The 13103-nt window shown below is 43.2% G+C and overlaps 1 protein-coding gene across 3 annotated transcripts in view; it reads right to left on the bottom strand.

The window, feature by feature from the left end:
* Positions 1-13103, bottom strand: part of arap2 (ArfGAP with RhoGAP domain, ankyrin repeat and PH domain 2) — a 396901-nt gene that overhangs the window by 63274 nt on the left and 320524 nt on the right. For all 3 annotated transcript variants that reach the window (XM_063043320.1, XM_063043318.1, XM_063043319.1), the window contains one exon: positions 10592-10731. In XM_063043320.1, coding sequence (XP_062899390.1) covers positions 10592-10731 — 140 coding nt within the window. The remainder of the gene's footprint in view (positions 1-10591; positions 10732-13103) is intronic.

Below are 13103 nucleotides of genomic sequence, written 5' to 3'. Positions count from 1 at the left end.
GTTTCCTATCATGGGGGAGTCTAGGACCATGCGACACAACCATTGAGAACAGAGGTGAGGAGGAATTTCTTTAGGTGCTGAATCTGTGCAATTCAATTTCAAAGATGTCTGTCGAGGCCAAGTCGTTGAGTATATCTATAATGGAGGTTGATAAGTTCTTGATTATTTTGGGTGTCAAATGTTACAGAGACAAGGCAGGAGAATGGTGTTGATAGGGCTAATAGATCAGTCATGACGGAATGACGAAGAGGCCCGAATGGCCCAATTCTGCTCCCAACATCTGGGGTGGAAGGAGCAGAATGTTGGCAGGTTTTCTGAGGCAGTAAGAAGTGCATGGAGGGGAGGCTGGTTTCCCTGATGTGATGCACTCCCTGCAGTTTCTTTCAGTAACACATAGAGCAGTTGCCATATCAAGCCGTGATGCATAACGGGAGGAAGACTTCCATGATCCATTGATAAAAATTGTGTCAAGGGTCAATGGGAACATGCAACATTTCCTCAGTCTCCTGAGGAAGTTGATGTGCTGGTGCACTTGCTTGGCCATTGCATCAACAAGGTTGGACCAGGATAAGATACTGGCAATGCTGATACCTAGGAACGAGCACTTAACCATCTTGACCTCAGCACCACTGATGTTAACGTAAGCTTCTGCAGCCTCTTCTTCCTGAAATCAATGATCAGCTATTTTGTTTTGCTGAGAATGATGGAAATACAGCTGCTGTGACACCGTGATACTAGGCTCTGTATCATATTCCTGTATTCCAACTCATCGTTATTTGAGATTTGGCCCACTACATCTGCAAATTTGTACTTGTAGTTAGAGCAGAATCAGTCTACGTGAGTGTACAGGAAATACATTGGGGGCTGTGAACACAGCCTTGTGGGCACCTGTGTTGAGGATAATTGTGATTATTGGTCAGGACAGACTGTTGGTCAGGAAATCAAGCATCCAGTTGCAATGGGAGGTTTGAGTCCTTTGTAGGACTTTGAAGATGACTTTGCTTGGATTACGGTATCACAGTAAAGGTGGAGCTATAGCCCGATGTAGTTGTTTTTATTATCCAGATGCTTCAGTGATGAGTGGAGGATCAATGAAATGAAATCTGCTGTGAACATTTCTCTTCAGAATTGTAGTAGGTTGAGATTGCTTGTGAAGTTGATGTGTACCATGACAACTCTTAAAATACTTCATGGTGGTGGATATCTTGAGTCACTCGACAATCATCACTGAGGCACATTATCTTATTATCCTTTGGTAGCAGGATGTTAGTTCTAGACAATGTTTCCATCAGTTGTGGAAACAAATATACATTTCAAACTTTGAATAAATTAATGGTCAATAAAGCTACTACAGTCAGAGATCAGGAGATGGGTAAGGTTGAAGAGCACTGGTGAATGACACTTTATTAGGTACACCTATACAACTGCTCGTTGATGCTTAAATCTAATCAGCCGATCATTTGGTGCAACTCAATGCATAAGAAATATACAGACATGGTCAAGAGGTAACAGTTGTTGTTCAAAGCAAACATCAGATTGGTGAAGAAATGTGACCAAAAGTGACTTCGAACGTGGAATGATTGGTGTGTCAGATGACGTGGTTTGAGTATCTCTGAACATGAACATACACTCAGTGGCCACTCTATTTGGTGCAGGATGTACACCTACACCTCCTCCTTCACCACCATTCAGAGCCCCAAACAATCCTTCCAGGTAAGGCGACAATTCATCTCCGAGTCTGTTGCGGTCATCTATTGTGTTCGGTGTTCCTGGTGTGACCTCTTGTATATCGGTGAGACCAGATGTAGATAAGAAGACTGCTTCACCAAGCATATACATTCTGTCCGCCAGAGAAAGTGAGTTCTCCCAGTGGCCGTCCATTTTGATTCCACTTCCCATTCCCATATCCATCCATGGCCTCCTCTACTGTTGCAATGAAGCCACACTCAGGTTGGAGGAGCAACATCTTATATTCCGTCTGGGATATAGCCTCCAACCTGATGGCGTGAACAGCGATTTCTCGAACTTCTGGTAATGACCCAACCCTCCTCCCCACCATTCCCCATCCCCCTTTCACTCTCTCACCTCATCTCCTTGCCTGCCCATCGCCTCCCTCCGATGCTCCTCCCTGTTTCTCTTTCTTCCATGGCCTCTGTCCTCTCCTATTAGATTCACCCTTCTCCAGCCCTGTATCGCTTTCACCAATCAACTCTTTACTTCACCCCTCCCCGGCCATTTCACCTATCACCTTGTGTTTTCCCTCTCATCCTCCCACCCTCTAACCCTGACTTCTCATCCCTTTTTCTCCAGCGCTGCTGAAGGGTCTCGGCCCGAAATGTCAACTGTTTACTCTTTTCCATCGATGCTGCCTGGCCTGCTGAGTTCCTCCAGCATTTTGTCTGTGTTGCTTGGATTTTCAGCATCTGCAGATTTTCTCTTGTTTGTAATAAAGTGGACACTGAGTTTAGATAAGAAGTGGTCATTTATCTTTAGAAATGCTGAAAGGAGCATGGCAGTAATGTTCACAAATGGGAAATTATTTTTTGCATTGGCTGAATTTCATTTATGACTAAACATTAAATACTGTAAGGAGACACTTTCAGCATTGTTAAATGGAACTCAGATCGTAAAATTGTGTACTAGTCTAAATATTCAAAGCCCAAAATTAGTTAGGCAAATAGCATTCTGGGCCTTAAGTGCAGGTGAAATAAATGCAAAGGCATATAATAATGTTGAGTTTCTGTACGAGGGAAGTCAAATTTGGAAGGTTTACCTGCACATCCAAATATCTTATTGGAGAAAGGGTATAACAAATGTAGCCAGATGGGATAACAACAATTATGAAAATTGCTAAGAAAATAAATGAAGTTTTTTGAAATAGTTCAATGTGGTGATTAAAAGTGAAAAGCTTTGTGAGTACTAATAGCAGAAGATAGTTTCATTGGCTAGCAACTGCATACAAGAAAATGGACATTACATTATTAACATGAAAACTGTTGAATTATCATACTCAGGGAAGTGATTGCTGAATGCTTGAGTTTACTGGTGTGGTGATCTTGTCATGAGAATAGGGATTCATAAGAACATAGGTGGAAGAATGTTACTAGCATGTTGTAAAAATGTCAAGGGTTCATTAATGAAGCTTCAGGAAAGAAAGGCTGCTGCCCTTTCACAACCCTTAGCAATCTGGGACTCGAGTCCTGTGCCGCATTAAAAGATCCTTGGTGATCCAACAAATCAGCCCACGATGAGCACTATAAATACGAATCTCATCAGCAATGCTCACATCCCACAAACAGGTTGAAATAAAATTAAGATGTGATGATACATAAAATAATTTACTTTCTACCTTGACCTACTTATTTCAAATGGATGATTCACGAGCTATTGGACATATAGAATTACTGTACTACCTCCAATATTTCCTTAGAATACTGGGCAACATCTGAATGCATCCAAATTCATTTGCTTCACTGTACACCTTTAGACATTTTTTTGGCAGGTCTTTGTCATTACACAAAGCTTTCATAATCATTATACTTCAAGAGTTACCACTGCGCAGAGCATGGTATAACTTAGGTATATTGGCATAGATTACAATAAACCCTTGTTATGTCATACTTCCAGAACACTGGGTGGGTCACCTTGCTTTTGTATAAGTGTCAAAGGTCCACCCAAAAAACTTTTATATTCACATTGTTTACACAGAAAAGTTATTTGTATATTTAATTGACATGCCAACATGTAAAAAGTGACTTTTACAGATATTGCTCACATTACCTATTTGAAGGAATGCTCCATGAAATTGAGAGAAGACTTTTCTGAAACTGAGCGAATAATGATTGGTGAAAAGTGCTTACTGATATTGCACAAGGTGCCTGGGGATAAACTTTAATGAATCCCTTGTCATCAGTTTGGAGGAAAACTAGATTGTTAAGCAAGATAACTTAATCACATTCGCAGGCTTCTATACAAAAAAAGGTAATCTCATCACCTTTTAAATTCTGTCGCCTTAAGACAGAAACATGTTCTTCCACTCTTTTAAGCACAGTGGTTCATTTTTAGTAGAGAATCATTTACAAATAAAACCATGGGCTTTGAAAATTCCACAAAGTTCACAAAATTCCTATTGAATCTCTGTAGATTTGATGCTCGGACCTCAGGAGGACCATAAGACAGGGAAGCATAATTAAGCCATTTGGCCCAGTGAGGCTGCTCTGCCATTCCATCATGGCTGATTTATTATTCCTCTCAACCCAATTTTCCTGCCTCCTCCCCGTCACTTTGGATACACTTACTAATTGAGAACCTTGAACACATTCCACATGGAATGCATACTTCAGTGCCATGACTCAAATTTTGTGGTCACACACTTGATTTAGGTTGTCTGATTTAATGTTACTTAAAAGAGATGTGCCAGACTCAATCTGTGAATTCCAGCACTGGGAACCTATCTCATTTTGGTCTGTCAGGTAACAAGCAAACCTATTAATAAGACTTCCCCTTAGAAAATACCACTAATCATTGATCAGCACCCCACACACCGCTCTGCCACATAATCTCCCTTACTCCAACCCTCAGTCAGACTGTTGTTGAATGTTTGACTCATTTCTTGGCTCAACCTCTCTGCCAACTCTTCAAACTGACCTTCATCGCATTTAATAATACCTGGAAGAACATTATGTATCGGTAGTGCGAAATTAAGTTTATCAACAATTCCGGAAGAGCAGAGCAGTAAGTGTTGCTGAATGAAATGAAGAATTCACAGTGCAGGAGATAATCCTTCAAAGGAGTTTGCAATGCTACTGTTACCAAATGTATTTATTACAAAGATTATGAACATGAACATATGTCCACATAAACCATGCTGATGAAACTGCAAAGGATAGTAATCAAATCTACTTTAATCTGACTGGATGGGGAAAAGTACCAGTAACATAAAACACTAGCTCAGTTCCACAGTTCTCAAAAGGAAACTATTTTTGGGTGAATCCTTTTCAGTTTGATTTCTGAATGGACATTGAACCCATGACCACTACCTCATTACTTTTTCTGCACTATTTATTTATTAAATTAAAATGAGAGGAGGACCCCCAGAAAAGCTACAATGAATCTAAGGGAAAGATACCCCCAGGGGTGCCCAAGAGGGGGGAAGGATGAGCACCCCTGTCGGACGGACACAACGGCATTAGACCCAGGCAACAAACAAACGACTATGAGCAAGCAGTGTGCATGTGGCAAAATCTGCCAGAACGATCGCGGTTTGAAGATCCACCAAGCGAGGATGAAGTGTCTGGTGGGAGCAGGAGCAGCACAACGCATAGATGTCCAACCTGGTGGGACGAAGGAGGTGCTAGGCCCGGAATCACCCCATAGTGCCCGGAAACTCCAAGTGTTGCAAACTAATCCCTCTAACATCAACTCGAACAGGAAGTGGATCAAATGGCTTGCAGCTAACATGACTTCACTGTGAAAGCAGTTTAATGAAGATGTCAAAAATATTCTGGAGGCAACGGTGAAGGGAGGGGTCGATAGGAAGCTACAAGCCATGACAACAATCATTGTCAACATTGCAGCTGAACAGTTCGGAGAAGAGGAGAAGAAAGGCTCCAAAACACTTTACTCGAAGAACCAAAGAGCGTTGAAGATCCACAACATCAGGCAGGAGATGAAACCACTGAAGTCCCAATACAAGGAGACAGGAGAAGAGGAGCGCATTGGCTTGGCCCAGCTGATATGCATACTACGAAAGAAGATCAGGGTCCTCCACCCCATGTTTTCGGGCCCTTTCGCAACGCCGTCTTAGTGACACTGTTCTCCCTAGCCATGAACATGCTCACTAAGTCTGCTGAACCAGAGTGCAGAGGGCCCAGAATGAATTCCGCTCAACGGCAACCACCTATCAGGGCATTCATGGATGACCTCACAGTCACCACAGAATCAGTCCCAGGCTGCCGGAGGATTCTGCAGGGGCTCGAAAAGCTGGTGGAGTGGGCCCGGATGCATTTTAAACCCCAGCCAAGTCAAGATCGATGGTGCTGAGGAAAGGGAAGTTGGAGAACAATTTCTGGTTCAACATCGCAGGCACAGCATCAGAGAAAAGCCAATCAAGAGCTTAGGTAAGGTTTTTGACGGCTCTTTAAGGGACCCGACATCCATTCAGGCAACCTGCACCGAGTTGGATGGCTGGCTGAAATCTGTGGACAAGTCTGGCTTACCTGGGAAGTTTAAAGCCTGGGTGTATCAGCATCAGATTTTGGCATTCTTCGCAGAATCCTGTGGCCCCTCCTCGTCTATGCAGTTCTGATCTCGACAGTCGAAACCTTAGAGAGGAGGGTTAGCAACCACCTCAGGAGATGGCTGGGGCTGCCAAAGAGCCTGAGCATCATCGCACTCTATGGACACCACAACAAACTGCAACTGCCCTTCAAATCCTTGGAGGAAGAATTCAAGGTAACAAGAGCCAGAGAAGTGGTACAGTATAGGGACTCAAGTGACCCAAAGGTGGCTAGAGCAGGGATCCAAGTGAGGACTGGCAGGAAGTGGAGGGCAGAGGAAGCTGTTCAGGAAGCAGAAGCAAGGTTGCGTCACAGGAGGCTGGTGGGAGTGGTCACACGAGGCCGAGCTGGGCCAGGATCCTTTCCAACTCCCCAAACGGACACCATCAGAGGGAAGGAAAGGCATCGTCTCGTTCAGGAGGAGGTGACAGCAGTAGTGGAGGAGACAAGAACCTGCAAGGCGGTGGGAATGAAGCAACAGGGAGCTTGGACAAGATGGGAGAATGTGGAAAGTGACCTGGGCTGATCTTTGGAAAGCCAAACCACACCGCATCCAATTTCTCATCCTGGCAAGTGTACAATGTGCTTCCAAGCCCATCAAACCTGCACACATGGGGCAAGGCAGAGTCATCTGCGTGGCCACTGTGCTCCAAGCGAGGAACCCTGGAGCACATCCTCAGCGGCTGCGCAAGGGCACTTGGTGAGGGACGGTACAGGTCCTGAAGACCATCGATGAAGTCATCAGCGCAGGAGTTGAGTGGGCGAAGCGGTCCCGACCCTCCAAGCAGACCATTGCCTTTGCCAGAGCTGAGGAGCAGCCAATACCCGCCAAAAGAACATCTGCAGGTGTCCTGACCTCTGCAAGGGACCTCGAAGGGCAGCTGAAGTTCCCCAATCATATCGCAGCCACCACCCTGCGACCAGACATTGTCCTTGTGTCTGAGTCTACTGAGCAAGTGGTGCTGCTGGAGCTGACAGTCCCATGGGAAGATCGCTTGGAAGAGGCCTTTGAAAGGAAGCTCTCCCAAGTACACAGGACTAGTCAGCAACTGTCAGCAGGCTGGATGGAGAGCGAGGTGTCTCCCAGTGGAGGTTGGTTGTAGGGGATTCGCAGCCCATTCCTTAGCCAGAGCCTTCAGCAATTTGGACATCGAGGGCGAGAGGAAGAGGAGAGCCGTCTGCAGTACTACCGATGCAGCAGAGAGGGCCTCAAGATGGCTGTGGCTCAAAAGAGGGGAGCCATGGTGTCATAAGTAGCTAGCCATCTGGACACAAGCTGGGGTCTGATCAGCCTCGGCTGGGTCACCTGGAGGAGGGTGTATGACGTTGAAAGACCCAAAACACCCAATCATTCCAGGATATACATAGGTGCACATTCCTTTATCTGAAATTCTGAAATCCAAAAAGCTCCAAAAACCGAAGTTTTTTTCACCAACAGCTGACGTCACTCAGGTGTGACGTGGCAGCACTAGCAGAGGCCGCCAGACATCAGCTGTGGCTCAGCGCTCGTACTGGTTACACGTGCATTTGCTGTTCGCTGATATTTTGTGTTCACTGTTGACGTTGTGTTTAATTTCACTGTGAAAATGTCAAAAAGAGCTGCAGATACCCTTATGGGTGACAATGAGAAAAAGAGAAGGAAGCATCTATCATTATCAATAATGCAGAAAGTGGAGTTATTGCAGAAGCTTGATGGTGGTGTGTCTGTGCGGCGTCTTACTGAAGAAAATAGTGTCAGAACTACCACTGTATATGATTTACATAAACAGAAAGACAAGTTACTGAAGTTTTATAGTGACAATGACGTTCTACATTTATTCCAATAGCCATTACTATGTGTTTGATTTGGATCATTTAAAGCTGTATATTTTTATGTTTTATAGAAGGTTTTTGTTGGAAATAAAATCTTTTCTTGTCATTATTCCCTAAACAATACAGTATAACAACTATTTACATAGCATTTACATTGTTTTAGGTATAACAAGTAATCTAGAGATGATTTAAAGTATATGGGAGGATGTGCAAAACTAAAGCCCTCAGTTCCAAGTCTACACTTTGTGTTTATGGAGAGCAACAGAATAACAATACATAGCCAACATTTCTTCAAGATAAAACTCCTTTCTCTCTCCCAGATCATATATCTCATTGGCTGATGTCATTTCATGTTCTGCCTGGTAGGCTGCTCAAGGCACCAGGGATCTGAGGCATGCTTGCAAACCGGATGCAAAATTGGCTGGGTAATAGGAGGCAAAGGGTAATAGTGGGTGGGTGTTTTTCTGATTCGAAATCTGTAACAAATCGAGTACTACAGGAATTGATAGTGGAACTTTTGACTTAAAGACAAAACGTGAACAGTATGATCAGTAAGTTGGCAGATGGCACAAATATTAGTGGAGTCATAGAAAGAGGAAAAAAAAAGTTGCTTAAGGATACAGAGAGACATTTACCAGCTGGAAATTTGGGCAGAGCAGTGACAGATTAATTATAATTCAGACAAGTGTGAAGAAAGTGTGCCAACCATTGAGAACATCTACCATAAACGCTGCCTGGGCAGGGCGAAAAGCATTATCAAGGATGCATCTCACCCTAACCATGGACATTTTACTCCCCTCCCATCCGGTAGGCGCTACAGGAGCCTCCGCTCCCACACCAGCAGGCACAGGAAGAGCTTCCTCCGAGGCTGTGACCCTGCTGAAACTCACATCACAGCGCTAAGCAGTATTACACGCACTACACCCATATTGCACTGCCTCAGTACTTTTATATTTGTGTGCTGTAGCACTTACTTTTTATTTGCAGTTATTTTGTAAATAGCACTATTCTTTGCATTTCTGGTCAGATGCTAACTGGATTTCATTGGCTTTGTATCTGTACTCGGCACAATGATAATAAAGTTGAATCTAATCTAATCTAAATGCACTTTGGGACATCAGATTCTGGTAAGGTATACAGAATAAATGGTAAGGAGTAGATCCTACAGATAGACCTTCAGATGCAAGTCTATAGCTGCTCAAAAGTGATGACATTGGTGGATAGGATAGTAAAAGGGCAATTGTAATGCTTGTTTTCATAGGAAGAGGCACTGAGTGTAAGAGTTAAGATGTTATGTTGCAGCTGCACAGAGCATTGTGTACATTTCTGGTCATTACATTACAAGCAGGATGGGGTAGCAATAGGGTGTGTGTAGAAGAGATGCACAGGATTCGTCTGGAGCAGATTAGATTAGATTAGATTATGAGGACACACAGCCCTCTTTTATTGTCATTTAGTAATGCAAGCATTAAGAAATGATACAATGTTTCTACAGAATGATATCACAGAAACACAAGACAAACCGACTGAAAAACTGACAAAAACCACGTAATTATAACATATAGTTACAACAGTGCAAAGCAATACCGTAATTCGATGAAGAACAGACCATGGGCACGGTAAAAACAGTCTCAAAGTCTCTCAAAAGTCCCATCATCTCACGCAGACGATAGAAGGAAGAAAAAAAACTCTTCCTGCCATGAGCTTCCAGCGCCGCAAACTTGCCGATGCAGCATTCCGGAAGCGCCAGACCACAGCCGACTCTTGAGTCTGTCCGAAAACTTGAGCCTCCGACCAGCCCTCCGACACTGAGCACCGAGCACCATCTCTGCCGAGCGCTTTGACCCCGGCCCCGGTAAAAGGCAATAGGAAAAGCCGAGGATTTGGGGCCTTCCCCTCCGGAGATTCTCAATCGCACAGTAGCAGCGGCAGCGAAGCAGGCATTTCAGAAGTTTCTCCAGGTGTTCCTCCGTGCTTCTCATGGCTGTCTCCATCAAATCAGGATTGTGCATGGCCCCTAGTTAATACATACGATATCATTTTGGAGCGGCCGCGTGCACTGCGTCGCGCCGCCATCTCCTCCTCCCCCTATAACTGTAGTAAATGTATACAATATCCAAAAGGGTATTTTGGCTTAAAAAGGTTTCAGAATGGTAAAGTCTCCCCACCTTCACATCAGAGGTGGAAGATGACAGAAAAACAGCCTCGTTAGTCCAGTCCATTCTGACCCGAAACATTAGCTCCGCTTCTCAATCCACCAAACTGCACAACCTGTTGAGGATTTCCATTATTTTCTCTTTATATTTTACACTCATTCGATATGCATTTGATTTTGCTTTTTCATTACCACAAAGCTGTCTGCCCAGTCACACTCAAGCTGCTCTCTCACACTATGTTGAAGTTTTCTTCATTTCACTAAGACACACAATAATTCAGATTCAGCTAACTTTAATGCAATAGATTTAAAAAAATTCAAATGCACAATGAACATAAAAGCTCACCTTTGCATCTTTGTAAAGGAGTAACTTTTCATCTCGCACAACAACATAACGGTCCTGAAATTTATTTCCAGATAACAGTTTAGAGTGTTCTTCTCTCCATTTCAGAGTTCCTGTTTTCCCAGGATCTTGGATATTCTTTGCTGTAAGATTAAAATCTGAAGTGAAACACTGGAGTAACTTTCTTTCCAAGCCCACTGCTTTGGACACCTGCTCGGCTGGATAATGCTGCATCCAGTCTACCTTCTAGACTAGTCACCCACTGTGCTCGTCCACGGGGAAGGTAGAAGGAAATGACACTATCCACATGAGATGTGCCCTGTGAGGCAGCTCATGATCTAAGCAGCCAGCTGTGGCTATCACTATCTGTGGGTTCACCACTGGAACATTTCTCATCACATTAGTGCTTCACCGCTTGCCTCAATGAGTCCACCAAGAGAGGGAAGATATCACCTCCAGTTTCACCTTGGACTTCCATATTTGACCAAACTGCAAAGACAACATACTAGGCTACAAATTGTTGATGGCCAGCAGTTTCCTGTGGAACTGCTGGAAGTCCTTCAGTTCAATCGAGGATGTAGAAATTTGATTGCAAGCTTGTGTAACTTTGTATCTGCCCCAGGCAGATGCAATTTAAAATAGTCTCCTGAGACTATTCAATTATAGATAGGAAAATACAATTATCACAAACACTTCTCCTCCCTTTCTATGCGCAACAATAATACAAAGAAAGGTTTCTGGCTAAGTTCTATTATGCTCTCTTCAAAGACACGCATTCTTCTAGAGTGATGACGATGGGAGAATGGACCATCGTAGGGTGTAGCATTCAAAGTTATTCTATTGTAGATTAATTCTACCGAAACACACTTCAAACAAATGCATTTTTCTTTGTTGCCATAATTAGGAGGAATTTACAAACTATAATGAACCTATATATTTAATAGAACTAAAGGAATATTTAGAAGAAATAATTGAACTGCAGCTACATTGTACTTTGAGAGCAGGAACTGTTACCCTAATTAGGAGCTTCTTCACTACTGTATTATTTAAAGTAGAAAGTAAGATGCTGGGTATTCTTGCCAGATTTTTAGCTTCAAAGAAATTTACTTGCTTCATAATGCACTTCAGAGAATTGACCAGCAGAAATAACCGCCTGGAGAACAGCCAGGGTATGTGTTTCAATGAAGATTTTGCTCTTTACCCAAAATGATGAATCAGGGAAAGTATGAGCGGAACAGGATAAAATCCACCAAACCAAACAGGTGATGACACAGAAAATATTACCACTTGCGTGGCTGACAAGTATGATGAATTACATTATCTTGTTGAAAATGTCTATTCCCTGATCCGGGACCAAATCTGTCAGGCTCGAATTCAGTGTGTGCTCATTTATCTTTGCTGGTCAAGTTCAGGTAGTCTTGGCTTTTAGACTTTATTCAAAAAAAGTCCAGATATTTTATCGTCAATGCTGCAGCCCTTTCCTGCTCTTTATTTGTCAGTCTGCAGAAAATTCCAGCCAAATTACTATTAGCCTGTGGGCTTAAATTGCTTCAATAGTCTGAAGTGGTTATTCTATAAACTAAATGTAGAGTTCTCCAAAGATACAGAATCAGAGGCCTATGAAAGGGGTGGGGGGAAAGGGTTTGGGGAAGGCTGTTAAAAATGCCCAAAGGGCTCCCACTTGTCTATGTAGAAACACAGCATACAAAAGGAAGGAGGATATATCAAACATTTCTAAACCAGTGGTTGGGACTGTGCAAACTATCTGGGAAGGAAATGAATACCATGGAGAGTGTGTTGGAAAGATTTTGTAGTATCTTCAGTAATATAGTGATATCAAGTCAGCTGGTTTGTTCTCCTTACAGTAGGGAAGATTACAGGGCAATTTAACAGGGTGTCTAACATCACAAAGTACTTTGAAAGAGTTACTAAATAACAATTTTCACTGGCAAGAGGGCTGGGAAGCAGAGAACACATAGAGGCTTACTGCCTCACAGCTTCTAGATCCAGGTTCAAACTGCACCTCCTGCAGTGTTGCCTGTGTGGCGTCTACAAGATCTCTCGTGTGGTCTTTCTCCGGGTGTTATAGTTTCCTTCTACATCCTAAAATCGTGCTGGTTGGTAGGTTAACTGGCCACAGTGGGTAGGTAGAAGAATTAGTGGGAATATGTGGAGAGTAGGGTATAAGGAAAATTAGTGGAGGAATGGAACTTCCCTATGGCAGGCAAGACTGGTTAGTGAAAAACAATTATGTCATAAGGCAATATGGTTTACTCTCTGAAAAAAAAGAGGGGAGGTGGCTAGAGCATTTTTAAAGGACCATTTGCTATAATCTAGATGGCAGCAGATTTAGTAGTAACTTTCAGATGGGGACAAAATAATTAACTGAGAAACTGCAGCATAAAAGGAATCAATGGTATAGTTCAGGTAATGGAAACTCACAGCCTCAATGGGCTAAAACACCCCTTTGTGCTTTAAAGCTTTCTGGGTGAAAACAGCTTGCTCAGCTACAATA

Source organism: Mobula hypostoma, chromosome 3 (genome assembly GCF_963921235.1).
Source record: "Mobula hypostoma chromosome 3, sMobHyp1.1, whole genome shotgun sequence".
Classification (NCBI taxonomy): domain Eukaryota; kingdom Metazoa; phylum Chordata; class Chondrichthyes; order Myliobatiformes; family Myliobatidae; genus Mobula; species Mobula hypostoma.
The sequence above is the reverse complement of the archived record's forward strand: the minus strand, read 5'-3'. Positions and strand labels throughout refer to the sequence as shown.